Source organism: Anser cygnoides, chromosome 24, assembly GCF_040182565.1.
Source record: "Anser cygnoides isolate HZ-2024a breed goose chromosome 24, Taihu_goose_T2T_genome, whole genome shotgun sequence".
Classification (NCBI taxonomy): Eukaryota; Metazoa; Chordata; class Aves; order Anseriformes; family Anatidae; genus Anser; species Anser cygnoides.
In genome coordinates this window covers 5,697,796-5,718,813 of record NC_089896.1, presented here as the reverse complement: position 1 = coordinate 5,718,813, position 21,018 = coordinate 5,697,796, and the positions used below count along the sequence as shown (strand labels likewise).

At 64.1% G+C, this 21,018-nt stretch overlaps 3 protein-coding genes across 8 annotated transcripts; 2 read left to right on the top strand and 1 right to left on the bottom strand.

The window, feature by feature from the left end:
* Positions 1 to 2,766: 2,766 nt before the first annotated feature.
* LOC106038079 (gap junction beta-3 protein) lies at positions 2,767 to 7,920 on the top strand. Of its 4 annotated transcripts, XM_048052761.2 has the most exons (4): positions 2,780 to 3,065; positions 4,264 to 4,427; positions 5,816 to 6,608; positions 7,075 to 7,920. In XM_048052761.2, the coding sequence occupies exons 3-4, from the start codon at positions 5,851 to 5,853 to the stop codon at positions 7,088 to 7,090; spliced, it is 774 nt and encodes a 257-aa protein (XP_047908718.2). In that variant the 5' UTR covers positions 2,780 to 3,065; positions 4,264 to 4,427; positions 5,816 to 5,850; the 3' UTR covers positions 7,091 to 7,920. The 4 variants fall into 4 exon arrangements, with proteins under 4 accessions (XP_047908717.2, XP_047908715.2, XP_047908718.2 ...); XM_048052760.2 differs by having other exon boundaries at positions 2,767 to 3,065; positions 5,801 to 7,920; XM_048052758.2 differs by having other exon boundaries at positions 2,770 to 3,065; positions 5,816 to 7,920.
* Positions 7,921 to 9,883: 1,963 nt separating this feature from the next.
* GJA4 (gap junction protein alpha 4) lies at positions 9,884 to 13,181 on the top strand. Of its 3 annotated transcripts, none has more exons than XM_066982508.1 (2): positions 9,884 to 10,008; positions 11,115 to 13,181. In XM_066982508.1, exon 2 carries the CDS (start codon positions 11,136 to 11,138, stop codon positions 12,162 to 12,164), a length of 1,029 nt encoding a protein of 342 aa, XP_066838609.1. In that variant the 5' UTR covers positions 9,884 to 10,008; positions 11,115 to 11,135; the 3' UTR covers positions 12,165 to 13,181. The 3 variants fall into 3 exon arrangements, with proteins under 3 accessions (XP_066838609.1, XP_066838610.1, XP_013039811.1); XM_066982509.1 differs by having other exon boundaries at positions 9,932 to 10,016; XM_013184357.3 differs by lacking the exon at positions 9,884 to 10,008 and adding an exon at positions 10,160 to 10,394.
* Positions 13,182 to 18,980: 5,799 nt separating this feature from the next.
* On the bottom strand, positions 18,981 to 20,362 carry SMIM12 (small integral membrane protein 12). The gene is made up of 2 exons (XM_048052764.2): positions 20,256 to 20,362; positions 18,981 to 20,037 (listed from the first exon to the last, which is right to left on the bottom strand). The coding sequence occupies exon 2, from the start codon at positions 20,015 to 20,017 to the stop codon at positions 19,736 to 19,738; it is 282 nt and encodes a 93-aa protein (XP_047908721.1). The 5' UTR covers positions 20,018 to 20,037; positions 20,256 to 20,362; the 3' UTR covers positions 18,981 to 19,735.
* Positions 20,363 to 21,018: the final 656 nt, after the last annotated feature.

Here is a 21,018-nt window from a genome sequence, read left to right as displayed (position 1 = left end):
TGTTCCCCAGGTGGAAGCGATAATCGCTGCAGGAATGGGACGCATCCAGCTCAGCCCAGCTCCAAACACCTCTGCCCCACTTCCACACATCACAAATGAGACCTGACCGTCCAGGTGCCACTTGCTGGGCCACGTTATCTCGCCCCGAGCAAGCGTCGCGGCAGCTCTGCAAAGCTCCGGGTGCCTTGCACCATCCAGAATTAGGCTCAACAGTGGCTGGCATCAGCCAGGGTACCAGCACAGTCACTTGTCTTGTTATCGCAGGTGTGTTTCTGTACCAAAGGGAGCCGAGATCACGCTGGTCAGTGCTGCAGGAGCTGGGGACTGTGGCACCTTGGTGGGGCGCAGGGCACGTGGCGATGGGCAGGACTAGTGTTGGTGGCACAGTAAATAAGCTGGGGGATGTTACAATAAAAGCTGAATGTTTTCTACTCTTTGCATCATCATCCGGGGGACTGGTTTTGCTTGGGAGGGATGCCCAGAAGCCCCCGGAATTTTTGGGAGGGTGGATTTAAAACAAAAGCATGGCGAACTCCAGCCTAACCAGAGACACAGAGGGGCTCACATGCCCTGCGGTGCCGGGCAGGGCAGCCCATCCTTCCCAGCAGGGTCGTGTTTCTTCACGGTCTGATATCCGCCTGCTTGCTGGGAATTGAGGAGAAAACGTCTGATTTATGGCCAAATTGCTTGAGCGAGCTGCTGCCCCGCTCCCACGCTCCCGGTGACTCCCACACCCCCAGCGCCTGCGGGGAAGGTCAGGGCCCCAGGGATGCGGCAGGGGCACGGATCAAAAACCGGGCCAGGTCCCAGCCCTGGCAGGCGACCGAACGCCTCCATCTCGCAATGCCCCACTCAAGACCCTTTTAAAGAGACTTTGAGGTTTTTTTCCGATGGCGTTCGGAGGCTGTGTGCTCCGCCGCTTGATTATTTCCTTTATGGAGGACCCGAGGTCAGGCCACGGGAAGTCACTGGAGGTTTTCAGCATTCACGTGCGGCACCGACGGGGACGCGTAGGCAGGACGGGGCGCACGGGGACCCTCCCAGGGATGCCAGTGGATCTGGGCAGACTCTAAGGGTCCTGCTCCAGCTTGGGCATGAATTCAAGGGGTGAGCTCAGGCATATGGCGGAAAAGGGAACCCTCCTGCGGGGACTAGGAGCAATCCTGCTGCTCAGACCATGGCAAAGCCTGGCCACGGATGGGAGACTTGCTCACAGCAGGGCCGCCCAAATACCCGGCTGAGCGCTGCAAAACACGGGGTGTTTTCCTTCCCCACCCAATTGCCGTGGGGGAAATCTTCTGTCTGTGTCAAAAGGCGCTGAACTTTCTCACCGTGGCAGCATCGCCAGCCAGGCTGGGAGCCTCGGGGCATGCGGCCCCTCCTGAAATGCCCAAATTGCAGCCGAGGGGCTGTCGGGGTCTATGGGGTTTGGGGGAAGGGAGGCAGGTGCTGCCCCAGGAAGGCACCAGACCTGCTGGGTGGCTCTCAGCTCCTTGCTTCTTCCTTCTCTCAGGCCACAGCCCCCAAATTCCTGCCCCGGCTTGTGGCTTGCTACAAAATAGCTCAAATTCCTGATCCTGCCGATAGGTGCCCAGGGCTGGGTGGGTTCCTGGCTGCTCCGGGAAATGTGGGGAAATGGGTGCCTGCGCCTGCCCCTCTGATCTGCGCACCCCCAGACTCCCACGTCAGCGCCCCATTGGGGTGCCATTTCCCCTCTGCCTTTGGGAGAAGAGGGAAAAAGCCAGGAAGGGCTCAGGGTTGCAGATTTGGCACAGGGACTGCAGCCAGGTGCCATGGTGCTGCGGTTGTACAGGCACAGGAGCGAGCCACCAAGACAGGGAGAGGTGCCCTGGAACCCCACTGGGGTTTCCTTGGGGCTCCCCGGCCCCCTGCTCCCCACCGTGCCCCCAGCCTGGCCCCTCCAGCTTTGTTTGACCTCCTGGCGAAAAGAAATGCCGCAGGGCTCCGGCATCTCAGGGAGCAGCTCCTTGTCTGCCACGAGTGCCCTGAGCAAACCTCTCAGAGCATCAAGCACCCGCGGGGCTCTGCAGCTGGGAGGGGACCTAGCACGGTGCCGCGGGGCTCCAAGGCCACAGGGTGCTCAGCCTGGGGCGTGCCGGAGCAATGCCAGCCTCGGGCCAGCCGCAAGGCCAAGTAAAACGCAGGCAAGCGGAAACACATTCCTGCCTGGGCCACCATATTCCTGCCTGGGCCACCACATTCCTGCCCAAGCCACGTCCAGAGGCGTGAAATGGGGCTGCTCAGCGGGGAGAGGCAGAGTGGGGACATTTGGTGCCACTTGGCTGCCTGGGCAGGAGGATCTGACCTCCTGGGAGCCCCCGGTGCTCTGGAAGAGGGGTGTTCCCCTTAGGGACATGTCCCGGGTCCCCAGAGGATGGGATGGGACGTGGTCAGCAAGGCAGGGTCGCTCTGCAGCCGGTCACTGCCATCGGGTTTGTGCCAGCCTTTGGGAAAGGTCCTGGCTGGCAGCGCATGGAGCAGGGCGGTGGCCGTAGGATGCCGTAGGTGGGAGATATTGATGTTCTCGGTATTAGTAAGGCAAAAGCGTTTTAAAAATAGGTTAGAGTTGCATAATTTGTGATTCTTAGCAACCGGTGCTGTTGCCCCACTCGCAGCGGGTGCGGCTGGGGCTGAGGTACGGTGAGAGCCCGGTGCTGGCTCCCAGCCCCCTGCTCCCTGCGGGTCTGCTGCGGGTTCACCGTGCTCGGAGCCCCCGGGCACGGGGCATCGCCTGGCGGGAGCCACGGGTGTCACCGGGGGAGGAATCCAGCTCTGTCGCTCTCTCTGCAGGATTTGACCTGCCTTTATTATTCAACCTGAGCGTGTGCGTGCATGTGCGTAGACAGTAACCTCCGCGGAGCTGTTTGCCAGACTCACCCAGGTGCTAGGAGCAGAACAACTCACCCGCCTGCTCCCGACACACACGCTCAGCGCTGCGGACGAGACCCGAGCACACAGGGAGGCTGCAGAACACGCAACCAGGAAAGGGTTTCCCCACTCCAAAAGGAAGTCCCGCTCCCTCTGGCCACGTACCCGCAGGGCAGGTACCTCTACCATGGCTGGGGCGGAGGTTTTGGGGGGACATGAACCCATCAGTGCTAAGGGGGTGCAGGTGGGAGGTGTGTTACAGCCGTAGCTGGGGATGTGGTGCTGCAGTGGCTGAAGCTGGGGACTTTGAGCGATGCCAAGACCCCACAGGTGGTGGTGGGGACCCTGCCCCACGGGGCTGTCCATGGTGGTGCACCCACAGCCGAGCGCATGCACCCAGGGAGGCGATGCAGGGGGCACGGCACCCTAAGGAGCAGCAAAGGCCACCCCATCTCTGCTTCTCCATCCTGCCGCCTACTCCGGGGACCAAAAGATGCAGAGCCCCTCTCTGTTGCATTCACACCCCGGGCAGAAGCCAGGCACTTTCGGGCCCAACGCCCTGCACCCACGCGGGGCAGCACCCGGCGGTGACGCAGCGGGCTGGCACGCAGCGGCGCTGGGTGCTGCCAAGGGAGCTGGGCTCTGGGGGAGGCAAACCAGCGCTGGGGGCAGAGCCCAGCACACCTGGAGAGCAGCCTCTGCTCCGCCTGGCCCCCAGCCAGCACCGGCCGGGCCGTGGGGCTTGCACAACGCTCAGCACCACGCCCCGCGGGGCTCAGCTCCCGGCCCTCTCCCTCCTGCCCCGCTGCGGACCCATGGCTGGAGCTGGCACCGGGCTGAGCTGGGCAGGTGGGTGCTGGGTGGGTTGGTGCCGGGTGGGTGGGTGCTGGGTGGGTGGGTGGGTGCTGGGTAGTGTCACCCATGGAGCCCCAGGAATTTGGGGAATTTGCAGATGGCCATCTGGGGGGCTGGTGAGAGGGCTCTGGTCCTTGCGGGGTGTGCAGGGGTGACGGGCTCCAGCCTTCGCTCGGCAGCTTTTGGGTGCGGAGGGGAAAGTGGTGGCTCCCTGCTCCTGATCCTACAGCTGATGTGGAGGAAGGGCCGGGAGGGAGTGCTGGGCTTGCCCCCACCCCGGTGTGTGCTGCTGGGGGTGGAGGCTCTGCGGGGCTCAGACGTGGTGCAGAGGCACGCAGGGACGAGCAGAAGCACTGCCCTGGTGCAGGACCCCCAGCACAGCACCGTGTACCCGAGGCCGTGCTCCTTGGGGCGTCCCAGCACCAGCAGCACAGGCTGGCCACGCACACCCTCAGGGCTGGGCTCTCAGCAGCCCCACGGGCTCTGGGCAGTGCTTGAGGCTCTGATCCTTCCCCACAGCCCCGGGACACCGTGCTATACTGCACAGCCCTGCCCAGATGTAAGAGAGCAGCGAGCGGACCCCGAGCACCCAGCTGTGATCGCGCCACCAGCCATGCCCCGAGCTGGGCACTTCCCCACCCCCAGCCCGCGGTAAGCGGGGAAGGAGCCGGATTCTCTTGCAGGTATGTCTTGGAGGGTGCTGGGTTGGCAAGGGCAGCGCTTCTTTAGGGTGTGGAGTGTGGAAATGTTGGGCTGGTGATACTGGGAAGGGTCTCCACTGGAACCATATCTCCTGCTGGGCTGGGCTCACCCCTGCGCCAGCCACGCAGGCACTGGCTGTTGCCAATCCTTGGGGGGCTGCCATGGCTCGCAGCAGTGGGGCTGACCCCCAGCAGGGCTGGCAGGGGACCTGGGGCAGCCCCAGGCTTTGCCGCAGAGCCATTTCAGCCAGCACAGGGCCTCAGGGCTGCCGGCAGAGCCATCAGGACCCTGCCTGTCCCAGGAGCAGGGTGACAGCCGGGGTGACAGCCGGGCTGACGTATGTAGGCTCTCACTTTCAGCAGCTTCGCTCCCACCCAGGCTTGGGTTCCCTTGCACATCGCCTACAAGAGAGAAAACTCGCGTGTCCTGCCGTCCCCAGCTCTGCTGCAGCTGCTTCCCCTTGGGGCTCTCAGCTTTAGCAGGGTGCCGCAGCCATTTAGCCCAGTTCCCCCAGGTGGAAACTGGCCTGAGTGGGGCTGAGACCGGCAGGGTCAGAGTCTGACATCCCATGGGAAGAGCTGTGCCACCCTGCTGTGTCCCATGGGGAGCCCTGCCAGCTCAGCCCCGCTCCTGCCAGGGAGCTTCCCCCGCTAAGTGACTAACGGCACCCGTGGGGCTCCCCGAAGCCTCCCCTCCTTCATACCAGGGCTCTGATGTGTCTCAGGCACATGCAGCGACGTGCCCTGAGTGATCACACGTCAGTCGGTGTCTGGGTGTCCCGCAGCCAGGACAGGGGCTGGCAAGGCTCCGCAGGGCTGGTGCTGGTGGCCTTCAGCACTTGCCCCTTTGGGCAGCGAAGGAGGACGTGGTTGGGGGGATGGAAATGCAGGGTCCCCTCCTGCCCCCATCCTGAGGGGCCTGCCAGCTCACGGGGCTGCTTTCTACTTAAGGCTTTACTCTGCTGAAACACCCAGCACCACGCGCAGCCCCGTCATCCTCCCAGGGCACGGCCTCTCCTTATTTATCCTGGCCCATTCCGGGGAATTTTGTTGCCAGTTTATACCAACATACGTAATCGGGGACAGCGGGTGGCAGGGACTTTGCCAGGCTGAGCATCTCTTACGGCAAAGCCTCTATCAGAGGGAAGTGCAGAGAGGTTGAGTCACATCTGAGCGTCACCGTGGGAGCGCGGGGTCGGACATGTCCCCATCAGCCCAGGCTCTGCGTGCACGAGTGGGGTCGTGCCCCGTCCCCAGTAATGGATGGGGGAGAATTTGGGAGGTCAGTGGGGTTATGAGGGTCCAGGCCCTGCTGGAGCACAGCAGAGGAGCTGCCCCACTGCTGTGTCCTCCAGCTGCTCTTTCCCCAGGTTCCTGACTCTGGCTGCCGCCAGCGCCGGTCCCCATGGATTGGAAAACGCTGCAGGCGCTGCTCAGCGGGGTCAACAAGTACTCCACGGCCTTTGGCCGCATCTGGCTCTCCGTGGTCTTTGTCTTCCGCGTGCTGGTCTACGTGGTGGCGGCCGAGCGCGTCTGGGGGGATGAGCAGAAGGACTTTGACTGCAACACGCGGCAGCCGGGCTGCACCAACGTCTGCTACGACCACTTCTTCCCCGTCTCCCACATCCGCCTGTGGGCCCTGCAGCTCATCTTCGTCACTTGTCCTTCTCTGCTGGTCATCATGCATGTGGCCTACCGAGAGGACCGGGAGAAGAAGAACCGGGAGAAGAATGGGGAGAACTGCCCCAAGCTTTACAGCAACACGGGCAAGAAGCATGGCGGGCTGTGGTGGACCTACCTGCTCAGCCTCTTCTTCAAGCTTGTCATAGAGATCCTCTTCCTCTACCTCCTCCACAAGATGTGGGACAGCTTCGACCTGCCACGGCTGGTCAAGTGCTCCAATCTGCTGCCCTGCCCCAACATTGTGGACTGCTACATCGCTCGGCCTACAGAGAAAAGGGTCTTCACCTATTTCATGGTCGGGGCCTCCTCCATCTGCATTGTCCTCACCGTCTGTGAGATCTTCTACCTCATCTTCAAGCGGGTTGTGCAGAGGGTGCGCAAGTGGAAGAAGGCCACCAAGCGCTCCGTCAGCTACAGCAAGGCCTCCACCTGCCAGTGCCACCTCAAGATGGAGGAGAAGGAAAACAAGTCCCAGAATAGGTGTGTGGCAGCCCTACGGGCCTCGGCTCCCAACCTGACTTCGATCTGAGGGGGTCGTGGAAGGGGAAGAGGGAGGGAGAAGTGTCCTGACGTGAGCTGGGGATGATGGGCCCTGCGGGCGGCCACCAGCAATGCCACCACCAGACTTTTCAGTTTGGTGGCTCTATAGGGGAGGGTGACACGTCAACAGGAACTCTCCTGCTTGGTGGCCCCATGGGAACAGGACTGGTGTGAGGCCGTCGGGGGCACAGGGCAGGTACTCAGATGGGTGCAGGCTGAGCTGGGACACGCAGTGACACGGGCAGTGGATGAGGGGGTCCCTGTCCCCCACCGGACAGGATGGACACCACCAGGACTCATGACCATGGGCACGTTCATGGGGTGCCCCAGCAGCGAGGGCACGCGTGGTGGTGGCAGGGTGCCTGCTGCCCGCGGGCACGCCTGAGAGTGTCTGTTCTTTCCACAGAGGAGAGGAGCTGTGATCTCCCCTGCCCCACCCAGCTCGCCTTCCCCTTGGACCATGAGTTTTTCAAGCCTACACATTTCCCAAACCCTGGAGATTTGACCCTTTATGAGAAATGGCTGACCCCCAAGAAGGTTCCCCAAGAGTGGAGCATGGGGTGCCCAAGAAGATGCAGGTAAGGCGAGGGCAGCTTCTGAGCTCTGCTGGCTGCACACGGCGGTGCTGCAGGGCTTGGACACCACGCCGACACATGGACACGGGCCACGAGCTCCAAAAAGCAGCCCCCAAGCTGTCCCCAGTGGGGACGAAGCCTTTGCACTGGGAGGACACAGGGGACTGGGGCCAGCAGGGGAGAACAGCCGGGGGCTCCGATGTCCAAGAGCTTCTCTTGGGTCCTCCCGTGGTGACAGTCCTGGCTTGCTGTGCCTCGCATACACACAGACCCAAGTGCTGTTCCATCCATCCTCCTTTTTTTTTTTTGTACCAAGAAACAAAGAAAATCCTGGGCGCAGCTCCACAGCCAGAGCCTGCATCGCCGCCTCCTTCATGCTGCCAGCGTGAAGGTGCGAGCCTTGGTGTGAGCTCTCGGCGCACCCGAAGAAATCCCCGACGGGCAGGGCTCCGGGCTGCTGCCAACTGATTGTTCGTCCCCATTTGCCAGTACCGGGGCAGGAGCAGCTTCCCTCTCTCCGCTCATGCAAGCACCTTGCTGACATCCTGCCCAAGTGGCTTTTCTGGCTCTGCTGCTTCCCTCGGTGCCTTTGTACCCACCCCTCGGCTCGATAGATGTGTCACTCACAGCATTAGCTGTGAATCCAAGGGGCCAATAAACGTTACGCTGTTTGTGGACATTGGGATCTGCTCTGCGTGCTGGAGGTTGCAGGGGGGGGAGAGGTGAGGGCTGAAGAAATGCATTTGCAGAGGTTCCCCAGGAGCCTGTGGCCAGGGCTGGCAGGTCGAGCCCTGGGTCGCTGCCTGGCGGCTGCCTGCTCCCCCAGCTCCTCTTGTCACACGTCGTTACACTCAAATTCACCAGAACTGCATGCCGGCCCTCCAAGGAAATCAAGGAGGGATCAGCATCAATTATTTACTAAACCTCGATAAATATTAAAACAAATAGAAATGATTTTCACTTAATCTCTCCTTAAGCAGCTCTGTGTGGAGGGGCTGTTGGTGTTTCTCAGCCCCAGCTCCACAAACGTCTTGCAGCGTGTGCCACCACGGCTGGGGCTCGTGCTGCTGGCAGGGGGACGTGTCTCTGTGCTGGGACATGGGGCAAGTGCTCCCAGCACAGGCTGCTCAGCGCCGTGCCACTTGTGGCATCGTGGTGCCATGGGGCACCCCACACCAGAGCAAGGATGCTTTGGGATGATGCACATCGTGGGGTGTCTGACTGGGAAGCACCTCTGGAACCAGTGTGGGGTCTGTTTTGGGGTGTCCTCCCTGTGGCTGGTGTGGGTGAAGCACGTGCTGGGCACGGTCCTGCCGGTGGGTAAAGCAACGTGGGAGCCCGTGCACCCAGAGGTGGGGGCAGCTCCATTTCCTTTGTGGTTCTGAAGCAACCAGAGGTGATCATTTCCTCCCACTGGGGGCTGGCAGGGTGCGGAGTGTCCCCGAGGACAGGCGCCAAGCAGGGACACGTCACGGCAGGGGCGGTGGGAAGGGGTTAGCGGTAAACCTGGCGGGCTGGCTGGGAGGCGGCGCTGGGCCTCAAAGCACCCCGGTGCCTCGGCACGGGGCAGCACGTGGGTGTTACCCGAGGCACGGCAATTATGTTCTATTAAACATAACGATGCTGTTCCGGCTCCACCACCCTCTGCTCAGACCTGTCTGCAGGAGGAAATGCCACGTCTCGCTGCAGGACGGGCAGCAGCTCCCTGGCCTAGTTTCTGCTGACATTGCCCAAGCCCAAATCCTGCCACCCCCAGCCGGCCCCGTAAAGCCTGCGGTGACCGCGCCAGCCCATCGCCGCTGCTGCGGGGGCACAAATGGAGTCCCCCTGACCAGCAGGATTTCAATCAGCGCGTAAAATACCAGCTTCCACTCACTGCTTTCCCGAAGCAGAGGCTCTCTGCCAGCCCCGCTCAGGTCCCCTTGCTGGGAACAAAGTCCCCGCTGCCACCCCAGGGGCTCCCCGGCCACCCGCTGTCCCCATCCCCACGCCGGTGCCACCACGTCCCGTGGCTCCAGCCCCACTCTGCCCCCTGCACGCCCCGTCCCAAAGCCTCCATCGAGCCCAACCTTTGCCTAAAACCCGACGGCGGGGCGCAGCCCCCCCGAGTTTGCTCAGCACCGGGCAGGAGCTGGCTGAGCCTCGGGGCTGGAGCTGCGGCGTGGCTCCAGCACCACCCAGTGCCCACGCAGGGCACGGCCCCGCTGCCCCACGGAGCGAAATCCCTCGGACACGGCCCCCCCCGGACACCCCCCGGGCTGGAGCATCCCCAGGGGTCCCACGGCCCCGAGCCCTGCGCCCTGCGCCGCCTCCCGGTGCTGCCCCCGGGGGGATGCTCAGACCCCAGCCGAGCACAGGGAACTCGGCCCCCCCCCGCTCCCCCCGCAGGATTTTGGGGGCACAACGGGGCTGGGGACACCCGGGCACGGCCGATCCCACCGCCCACCTCTCCCCCTGCCCCCGCTGGAGCAGCCGGACCCCCGCTTTGCCCCGCTCAGGTTTTGTCTCCCCACGACCACGGGGGGGTTTTCGGTCCCCCCCCCAACATCTCTCCCCCCGGCAGCCCCCCCGGGAGGTGCTGGCCGTCCCCCCCCCTCCTGCTTCCCCGTCCCGGCCCCGCTGCCCACACCTGCGGCGCTGCGCTAAGCCCCGGCCCCCGGTTTCCTGCCCGCGCTCCTCCTCCGGCTCCCCCCGGCCCCCCCCGGCCCTACACGGCCACAGCCGCCCGGTCCCGGGACAGGCGGGACGAGCGCGGAGCTGCGAGGGTGAGCGGGTGGGTGCCTGGGGGGTGCGTGGGTGAGCGGCCCCCCCGAGCCCCCGGTCCCCCCCCGGGAACTGCACCCCCCTTGGGGGCACCCCTCCCTTGCCACCCGCTCCCTGTTTTGGGGTCACCCCTTCTCTGCTTGCAGCCCCCTTTCTGCTTCGCGTCCCCCTGCCGCCCGGTGGGATGTCCCTTTAACTGCCCAGCTGGTGCCTCTGGGTGCTTAATTGGCAGGGGTTAATTAGGAGCCAGCACCGGGGCATCTTCCTCTCTCCCAGCTGGGCTGCAGGGCTGGGTTCCTGTGGGGCGATGCAGGACGGGCTGGCTGGTGGCAGGGGGTGACACTGGGACAACTGGGGGGGTCCCAGAGCAGGTCTGGGTCAGTGCACGGTGAGTGGCTTTGGGGTGGTCGGGCTGGTGGGTATGGGGGAGCGATCTGGGGCTGGGGTGCTATCGCCCCCCAGCAAGGGAGCTGGCGGGAGGCTGTCCCCTTGGTCTGGGGGGCAGCCCCCCGGGTGGTGGGGTGGCTGCTGTACCCGAGGGGTTCGTGTTCCTGTCCCTGTGGCTGTGCTGCTTGCTGCTTTTTAGTGGAAGGCTGTAGGGCGGGGGGATTTGGGCAGCCCCTGGCCAGCGAGACCTCTGCCAGGGCAGCCCCGAGCTGTGGGTGCTGTGGGCTGGGTGCTGCTGGTGAATGGTGAACTTCTATGAGGTCTCTTCTCCCCCAGCCCCATATTTCCGTGCTGGGCAGTGGGGTGGCTCCTTCCTGGGCACCCCTGGGAGCTGGGCAGGCTCTTGCCATGGGCACAGCTTTGCTGCTCCCTTGTACAGCAGGGGGAGGTGAAATTAGGGATACCAAGGCTGGTGCAGCCCCGTGGAGGTGTCTCACCGGCCAGTGCTGCCTACTGCAAAAGAAATTCAGCAAAGAAATCCTGCTGGGCTCCCTCCCTGTGGTGTGCCCCGTGGGATGCTCTGCGGTGGGCTGGCCAGGGCACTGCGGAGTGGCCGTGTCCCGAGAAAGCCTCGGGTTTGTGCAGCCCCAGCTGCCCTGAGCTCCCCAGGGTGAAAAAGGAGGTTTTTAACTTTTTCCCCTTCCGTCTCTTCTTCTACCAGAAGCACAAGGCTCCCTAGAAGATGGGTGACTGGGGGTTCCTGGAGAAACTGCTGGACCAAGTCCAGGAGCACTCGACGGTGATCGGGAAGATCTGGCTCACCGTGCTCTTCATCTTCCGCATCCTCATCCTGGGCTTGGCCGGCGAGTCCGTGTGGGGGGACGAGCAGTCGGATTTCGTGTGTAACACCAAGCAGCCCGGCTGCACCAACGTCTGCTACGACAAAGCCTTCCCCATCTCCCACATCCGCTACTGGGTGCTCCAGTTCCTCTTCGTCAGCACCCCAACCCTCATCTACCTCGGCCACGTCGTCTATCTGTCCCGGAAGGAGGAGAAGCTGAAGCAGCAGGAGAGCGAGCTGCGGGCTATCCACAGCAAGGACCCGAAGATCGAGCAGGCCCTGGCAGCCGTGGAGAAGAAGATGTCCAAGATCTACGTGACGGAGGACGGGCGGCTCAAGATCCAAGGGGCGCTGATGTGGACGTACATCGTCAGCGTCATCTGCAAGAGCATTTTTGAGGCTGGCTTCCTTGTCGGGCAGTGGTACCTCTACGGCTTCTCCATGGTGCCCCGCTACGTGTGCAAGAGGGACCCCTGCCCGCACCAGGTCGACTGCTTCATCTCCCGCCCCACCGAGAAGAGCATCTTCATCATCTTCATGCTGGTGATGGGCCTGATCTCCTTGGTCCTGAACCTCCTGGAGCTCTTCCACCTGTGCTGCAAGCACCTCTTCAGCACCATCAAGAAGGTGTCGGTGCCGGCTGGCCCCAGCCGGGACACCTTTGCTGATGACCTGGCGTCGGGTCCGTACCCAGCCAAGCACTACCCGTTCCTGCCCATGGCCGGCAGCCACACGCCGCCCTTCCAGGCCTACAACAAGCTCTCCAGCGAGCAGAACTGGGCCAACTTCCACAACGAGGAGAACCTAGCGCTCAGCAGCCCCAGGCCCCTCTCGGACCCCTACGCCCCCAAGGCTCCCGAAGCCCCAGCCCTGGAGGAGAAGCTGTGCAGCCGGCCTGGGAGCTCAGCCTCCAAAAAGCAGTACGTTTAGTGCCGGGCTGGCCCTGGCGGGCTGGGGACTACCCCTGGTCCCCAGCTGAGCCCTGCTGCGGAGGATGTGGCTGCCCACCTTTGGGACCCGATGCTCACGAACTCGGCTGGGTGCTCCCCGGCCCCTGAGCAGAGCCTCGGCTCTCTGTTTTCCCCATGTACGCTGCGAGGAAGGAAACCACGCGGAAACTTCGGGCTGTGCTGGGACGGCGTGTCCCGGGTGGAGGGCTAGCTCCTGCCGTGGGAAAGGGAGCAAATCCCTGGGGATGGGATGGGGGCCACGGACTGTCCCCAGGGCTGTGCCTGGGGTCTCCTGCCCCCAAACTGCCCCCTGGGACTCGACGGACCCCCTGCCAGTGCGGGAGTGAGCGCACAGCCGTGGGAAGCCGCTCGTGCTGGCCATCAGCCGTCTCCTCTTCCTGTGACCCCTGGCAGAAATCCAGAGCTGCCAGCACCTCATGGGGGGGTTTTGCTGCAGGAGCTGCCCCCATCCCCATGGACCTTGGTGGGATTAACCCCGTGCAGCTCCACGTTGTCACCCTGAGCACCCCGGGAGCGTGAACCCCCCCCGTGTCCTGTCCCCAGACCCTTTCCCACGTGATGTCTCTAAGTTATTTTTAACCCGCTGGCCCCAGCATGGAGCTTTCTGCCTTACGGGTGCAGCTGTGCAGGGGAGTTGTGTGCAGCCCGGTGTTCCTGGGGGAGGAATAATTAGCCTGGCAGTCTCTGGTTTGGGGGGGTTCCTGTTTTAATTACTTTGCACTAGTTATCTCCTGCTGTGGGCTGGCGGGGGCAGAGGGGCTGACCGCTGCCACGTGAGCGCTTGTCCCGGCTCTCCCAGCCCAGCAAAGCTGTGACATGAGCAGGTGCTGCAGGCTCCTGCCCCTCCTGGTGCTCAGGACCAGGGTGTGAGCACAGGATAAGGGCATCACTCCTCTGTTCTCCTTCCTTTTCCCCCCCCCCCGCCCGGCTTGGAGTGTTGCGTCTTGCTGAATAAAGTTGGATGAATGAAAACGTGGAGAGTGCTGTGCCTGTGCTTTGTGGCTGGGGCAGGGATGCTGACATCCCCAGGACGATGGGGTGGGGGCGAGGATGTGCCAGGTGAGCTCTGGTTATTGCTCATCGCCAAAAGCCAAAACCTCCCTGCTATAGTACCCTCTCCCCCTGAGCCTCTTCGTGGTTTATCATGGGGCGTTGCAGTGCAGGTTCTGGGTGAAGCAGAAGGGTTTTGGGTGGCCCAATGCAGAGCTCGGCCCCATAGCAAGGGCCTCTCGCCCCCCTGCCCCAGCTCTGCTGCAGATAAACCTCGCTGAGGCTGCGGAGCTGCTTGCTGCTGAATAATAGGTGGAAATGAGCTGCAGATAAAGGCACGCAACGCGCGCTGGGGCTGTGTTTAGTTTCCCTGGCCAAGTGAGCCCAGGGCAGAGCCTGCTTTCTGCTGAGGGCCTCTTCAGAGAGGGTGGGACAGACTAAAAATACCCTGGAGAAAATGAAATATGGGTGATACGGGGCGATATCGCTGCCATCGACCACCAGAGGAAGCGGAGAGGGAGGCACCCTGCTGCGCTGCGCCCAGCTGGGGCTGTGCCCAAGCCTCTCCCTGGCTTCCCACCCCACACTGGGATGGGGACACGTCCCTGGAGGGTGCCAAAACCCCGGGCACACTGCTCCCTGCACCCTCCACCACGACACCAGGGCAGACCCCTCCGCGGGGACCTTCCCACGTGGAGACCCCCAGGACTGGACCTGGGCTGGCTCCCACCAGGCATCAGCAGAGCCACGAAACCCCGCAGCTCCCCACGCTCAGCCGGGAGGAAATGCCAGTGTGAAAGGTAACGGCGCAGCCGTGCTGCGGCCCCGCAGCCTGTTTACCCACCGGGCAGCCGCTGTTTTCTCCCCTCGCCTGTCCCGGGCTGATATTTTTGTTGGCACCGGGAGCGCATCACGCTTTTCCAAACAACCCTGCAAGGTGGAAAACAAGACGGCCGCGAGCCCCCTTGTCTAGAGGCAGCAGCCAGCAGGGTCATGCGTGCCCGACCATGGGGGCTGCAACAACACGGCCCCGCACGCTGCTATTGTTCCCGTGTTGGGACGGGGGCAGCCGCAGTGACCCCGCGCCGCCGGGACCTGCCCTCGGCGCACGCCAACAACAACAGCCAGGGCTCACCTGCACCATGGGGCCGGGGCGGCCGCGGGGCCGGGGTGGGCACGAGACCCCCCCCCAAAGGTGGGCAGGCGGCCCTAAGGCAAATAAAAGTTTGGAGCTGATAAGAGTGCTGGCTGGCCCGGAGAAGCCCTTTCGCAGAGCTCGGGGACAGATAGCGGCGGGACAGACGCGCGCGGCCTTTCTCACACCTCCGCGCTGCCTCCTGAGTAAACAGGCTCCTCCGGTCCCTTTCTGGGAACTGCACTCACTGGCCCAAAGCCCGGCCCTGTGCCATGGTGCTGAGCCCTGCAGGGGCAAGGGCAGGCGGGGGGCAGCGGGTGAGCAGCTCCCCATGGGCACCCGCGGCGTGGCCGCTTTTTTAGGGTGCTCGCACCCACCACCCCCCCCCGGGGCTGCTGCCGCCAGGACAGGCACTGCTTTCACCAAGCTGCTCTTGTACCCCCACCTAGGAGCCTGGGGGGTTTATCCCAATCCGAGGCTGAAGGGATTTTCAGAGGTGCAGCCCCCAAAAACTAACCCAGTGGGAGACCTCCCCGTGCCGTGCCCAACGTGCACGCTTTGCTCCGTGGGTGCAGGCAGCAGCGTGGGGCTGTTTCTGCACACACTAGAAGAAAAGCGAGTGCCCAGAGAGCAATGGGATGTGTTCAAGGGCAGCAGAGAGGGGGAGAGGGGGCTGTCAGCGGGACGTGCACCTGAGCTGACCTCCAACAACCTGAAGCTCAGGATGCACAGACGTGGGTGTCCCTTGGGCACGTAGCCATGCACCCCCAGTGCCATGCTGCCAGTTTTTGGGTCGCCACTCAGAGCACCTCCTAATCCAGGAAGAATTTGGGGGCAGCTTTCCAGCCCTGGAGAGGCTGTGCACTTCCCAGGACCCCAGTTCCCGCTGGGGCCATTGCTCCAATGCCAGCCCCAGCCCCCAAAAGCACTGTACCTGCGACAGCCCCAGGACCACGGGTTTGCAGGGAGCATCCTGCCCTCTGCTTGGGGCCAGGCTGGGTTCCCCCGCACAGCCCAGCCCCAGACCGGGGAGAGGAGCAGTGCGAGAGCTGCCGCAGCACGTCCCGCTGCAAGGATCTGCCTGAGGAGCTGGCTGAGCACCAAGGAGTTTATTTTTAAGCTTTCCCAGCATAGAGAAAAGAGCAAGCTTCTAAATCCGACTTGCTCACAGGAAGAGCGGCGGCGGCGGGAGCAAAATTGCAGCTGGGAAGGGAGGAAGGGCAGAGGCTGGGCAAGGTGATGCCAACTGGGGCCACAGCACGGCCCCCCCGGCCCATGGGGACCCGGAGATGGCCAGGGCAGGAGCAGTCGAGCCCCTGGGTGTTCACTGGGGGCTCGGCTCTGCCTGCAGCCCCCCCCCCCCCCCCCCCCCCCCATGCCAGCAGCACCCTCCTGAAGCACCCCAGAGCCCCAGCACCCACCACGGAGGCAGCACCAAAGCAGGGCACAATCCTGCCCTTGTCGGCCCCGCCACCAACAATGCGCAATGAAAGCAAAGCAGCCCCCAGACCCACTCCCTTCCTTCCCCCGGCGCAGGGCTATATTTAGCCCTCCAGGCATGGGCACGGCAGACAATGCGGCCCCCTCGCCCCGTGTGAGAACCGCGGGCGAGAGGAAACGCATTCAACAGCCCCAGCGAGTTCAGGCATCCTGACATTGTCCGTTCCCTCTGGCCACCTCTGTGTGAGCAGGCAGCAGCACCAGCACGGCCAGCAGCACCCGCAACCCGTGCCCACCCGGGGATGGGGTCTGGGATCCAGCCCCGAGCTGTGGCCACACAAAGAGGTGACACCGAGCGGGACGTGTCCACCAGAGCTGTCCCAGGCCAGGGCTTTGGGGAGGCAGCTTGATTTAAACCAGAGCTGCGCCTCTCTAAAAGCACTTCAGAGCTTTTGCTGGCTGCAGGAAAGGAGCCGGCAGCAGCGATTTGTGGGACCGTGGGCCCTGCAGCGAGGCTGGGATGCTGGGAAAGGACAAAAACAGAGCCTGGGAACACAGCCTGGGCTTACTGGGACAGAGAGCAGCGGTCCCCAGGGGCTGCGGGGACACGCCGGGGAGGGACAAGCCGTTTGCTAGCCAATGTCCCTTGGGTGAGCACACCTCTGCATCTCGGGGCTGCCGGCACGTCCCGGGTGCCCTGGGGTGACGGTGCTGCTCCAGGACAGGACACAGCAGTGGGAGTCCCCACAGGCCCCCTCTTGTCCAGTCTCGTCCCACAAAGCCACATCGCTCACTCAGGGCCTTGCTGGACGGGGAGCGAGGTGCTGAGCAGCCCCCGTGCCACCGCACGGTCACAACATCCCCAGCCCCCTGCAGCTGGCGCATCCCCGCGCTGATCTAAGCGGACATCCGCTGCGGCTGCCCAGGTGTGCCGAGCCGTGCCGAGCAGCTGGGGGGGGGCTCTGGGGTCCCCGTTCTTCCCCCCCTGCCTGCACACACAGCAGCTGGTGGGCTGGCGAGCAGCGTGCGGAGGGCAGGAGAGCTGCCTGGCTCCCCGTCTGCATCCTGCCTCCGGAAAACACAACCTGCTCCTTGCGCGCTGCTGGTGATGGACCCCCGGGGAGCAAACACAGCCCTGGCCAGGGCAGAGGCTCAGCTGCTCTCGGAGCTGGTGGGGAGGAAAAATGCGAACGAGGCAGGGACAGAGAGCCCTGAAACAGCCGGTGGCCCCAGTGCCGTTCCTGCCCTTTGAGCCGGGCACCAGCCCCTGCCCTGCAGCACGTGGGGACACTGGCTGACACCGAGTGCTAAGCCTTGGGGGGGGGGGGGGGAAACACCTTGCTGGGGAAGAAGGGCTGTGATGTCCGTGCAATTTTGTCTCAGGAGTCGAGCGCTGGCTGCGTGGTGCTGTGCACAGACCCAGCCGCACCACCAGGGCTGCGTCCCAGGCACGGTGGCATTTTGGCAGCTGCTGGCTTTCCTCCCTGCTCTGCAGCACGCTGCGAGGTGCAGCCAGCCTGCTGCCACACAGCTCCTCGAATTCAGACTCCTGGTCTGATGACAGGAGAGCATCCTCCTGCAAAGCTCCAGCCTCCGCGCTGGTCCACAGCAGCGCCTTGCACGTGAGCGGCTGTGCAGGAGCTCCCGTAGCCAACTTTTGCCATAATGGTTTATTCAACAACGCTTCCGCTCGCTCCTAGAGAGCCCCTGTGTCTGCCTGCCCCGTCCCTCGGTGCTCGCCGGCTCCTATTCTTGTCCAGCGAGCGCTTCCCGGGCAGCACATTGTTGGGATTCAATGGGAGGAAGGGTGGGTGTGCGGTACCGAGAATTTAGGAGAGCTGGGGCACCTTCCCAAACTGTGGCTGCTCTCGGGGAAGCCCCAGCACCTAAGGGGAGGCTGTGCCTCGTCCCCGCTGCAGAAAGCAGCTGGAAACGTGGAAGCACTGGCAAGGCAGCACGGTGGGCGCAGGGAGCAGCAGAGGCCGGGGCTGCCCAGCCTCGGTACCTGCAGAGCTGCTGTCGGGGGGGCCCCGTCCTTCCCCAGCATTGTTTCAGCGAGCCGAGTGGGCTCGGGAAAGGAAACGGGCCAGCGAGGCCCCAACAAAGCTCGATTGTGCCCTGCGGAGCCGAGCCTGAGAACAGGCAGATCAATCGGCTATAAACAGCCAAGGGAGCCGCGCTGTCGCGGGGTGAACAAAGGGATTTCGGAAGAAGTTTCCAAGCTGGGTCCGGCTGGTCCCAGCTGGGGGGGGGGCGAGGGGACCGTTCCCACCCCTGAGCACAGCAGGGACCAGCATCACCCCAGCCGGGCTGGGAAAGGCAGAGGCCAAGTGTAGGGGCCGCTGGGGTGGCAGCAGGGCATGGGTCAGCCCTTTCATTGCCCCGATTCCTCCTGCACTGAACACTTGTCGAACAGGCAGCAGCCACCCAGCTCCTCCCGGCTCTGCCTGCCTCAGCTCCCTTGCAAACAGCTCCGGCCGTGAGTTCCTGGCGGCGAGCTCGGCCAGAGGGCAGAGAGCCAGTCCCGAGGAGAGCGGGTCCGGAGGTAAACAGCCGGGGAGCGCAGGCAGTAAAGCTGTCAGCGGGGCAGGCCGGAGCACGGCAAAATGCTGAACTGGCTGCTGACATCAGGGCTTTGCGCGAGACACAACAGATTTATCGGCCTCGGGAGGGGAAGGCCAGGCTGGGGCAGCAAGCAAGGCCTCGCTGCGGGACCAGGGAAAAACAAAGCCGGGAGGGAGCGATAACCCCAGCGAGGGCCCGGCACGCTGCAGGCAGAGCACAGCAGCAGCACGGAGGGGCAGGCTGGGGGCTTGGTGCCACCGTGCTGGGAATGCTGCCGAGGCTCGAGGGGACACCACCAGCCCCGTGCTGGCTGCAGGTCCCCAGTGCTCGCTCCCCAGCACAGCACGTTCCTCCCCCTTGTCCCTCGGGCCCCCACCCAGCGCTGCCACCACCCTTCTGGTCTAGATAAGGAGGCTGAGGGGAAACAGTGACGTGACCGGGGGAGCCAGGAGGGAGGCACAGCAGCAGCGTGGGCTGGTATTTTGGTGCTCCAGCTCCTTCCTGACCACCACCCCTCCCTGGCTGTGCCAGGCGCAGCCCAGCTACAGCCAGGACACCACTCTTTGTAGAAGGGGGGCTTCCTGAAAACACCAGGATCTGAGGCAGGGTTTTGGCCAGGTGGCGATGGAGAAGAAGACACAGAGGCCCAGGACTCACAGAAGTTTAATCTGGCTGTTCCTGTACAGAGCAAGGGAGCTCCTCGTTCTCTATACATCTGAGCTTCACATTGGATGCAGTGCCAGGACACCCACCTCCCCTGTCCCCCTTTCCTGCTGCAAAGCCCTGGGACGACGCAGAGAAGAGCTCCCAGATTTCTTTCGATGCTCAGGCTCGTGGTGACAGTTCGGTGCTGCGGTGCTGCGGTCTCTAGCAAGCCAGTCTGAGTTCACAAAGAGCACGGAGAGCTGAAGGCAGGATGGCAGGCCCTCCTCGCCCCCGCAGTCAGCCCCCAACCCCACGTCACTCAGGTCCAAGCGCACTTCGGAGAGCAAATCCCTTCTGTTTTCATGCCCACAAAGAAACCGAACCTAAAGCGATGTGGGTGGAACCAGGCCAGGAGGGTTTTATGTATCAGGGGCCAGGACAGGCTGAGGGCTGCCAACTTCCACATCTCCAAAGCATCCTCCCCATCCCCGTACATTATGTGGGATGGGGTCTGGCTGCCGTCTGTAACACATCCACGGGGTGGGCAAACCCCGAGCCCTCCGGGGAGCCCAGGGAGGGTGAAGTGCAGCAATGGGGGCAGCGTGCGGCCCAAGCACAGCCAGGTGCGGGGGGGTCTGGTTGAAGACGTGCAGGTGACAGAGGAACCCCCCCAGCACCACGCTGAGGGACGCGGCCCCCATCCAGCTGGGGGTCCTCGTCCTCACCGAGCCCCCCCGGCGGGACGAACACCTTCATTAGCTCTTTTCGGGGCGGTTCCTGTTCAGCACCGCCCGGGGGGCGAACTCCAGCTTCTCCTTGAGGCTCACCACCTTGGTCAGGTCCTTGCCCGCGATCTCCTGCAGCTTGCGGTCCTCGCGCCGCTCCGAGATGCTCTTCTCCTCCTCCTCGGGGGGCGGCGGGGGGCGGCCGCGGAGGAACCACTCGAGGTGGTAGCCCACGGCGCCCACCACGAAGGCCACCGGGAAGGTGACGTAGGGCGCGTGGGTGCGCACGGCCGTCCACAGCACGGACCACATGGCGACAAAGGGGACAGCGCCTGGCACGACGGGCACGGGCACCAAGCTCACCACCGAGGCCCCCCCGAGCCCGGGGCTGGCCCCCGTGGTACCCCCCCGGGGCCTCCCGTTTAGGCCGCACCGAGCTCCGGCCGAGCCCGGCCGCGGTCAACGGGAACCGGGAGCCCCCCGGGGACCCCCCAACCGGTGTCCCCCGGGGTCGGGCAACCGGTACCGGGCCCCTGCGGCCCGTGCTCACCTGGGCCCGGCCGCAGCCGCCGCCGCCACCGCCCCTTCCGCTGCCGGCGGCCGGGCGAGGGGCGCGGGGCCCGGCGGGGCGGTGCTGCCCCCCGGCGGCCTCGGAGGGAGCCGCGGCGTCGGAGGAGCGGCCGGGCTGGGGCTGGCACCGGGGGAGGGACGCGGAGGGGAGGCCCGAGGGGAGGCCGTGGGGAGAGGAGGCCCCGGGGGTAGCCGTGGCAGGCCCACGGGGGGAGACCCACGGGGGGAGACCCACGGGCACCTCTGCGCTGCTCCCCCAAACACAGGGGGACCCACGACCCACTCCTGCCCCAGACAGAGCCCATCTCCAACCCTACAGACCCCTCTCACATCGCACAGATCCCTCTCCTGTCCCACAGACCCCTCTTCTTCCCCACAGACCCCTCTCCCTCCCCACAGACCCCTCTCACATCCCACAAACCCCTCTCCTGCCCCAAGGACCCTTCTCCCACCCCGTGGACTCCTCCGCCACAGACCCCTCTCACACTCCACAAGACCCCTCTCCCACTCTATGGACCGCTCTCCTTCCCCACAGACCCCTCTCACACCCCACAGACCCATATCCTGCCCCATGGACCCCTCTCCTTCCCCACAGACTCCTCTTGCACCCCACAAACCCCTCTAACACCCCACAGACCCCTCTCACACCCCACAGACCCCTCTCACACCCCACAGATCCCTCCCTCTCACACCCCACAAACCCCTCTCCCACCCCACAGACCCTTCTCACACCCTATGGACCC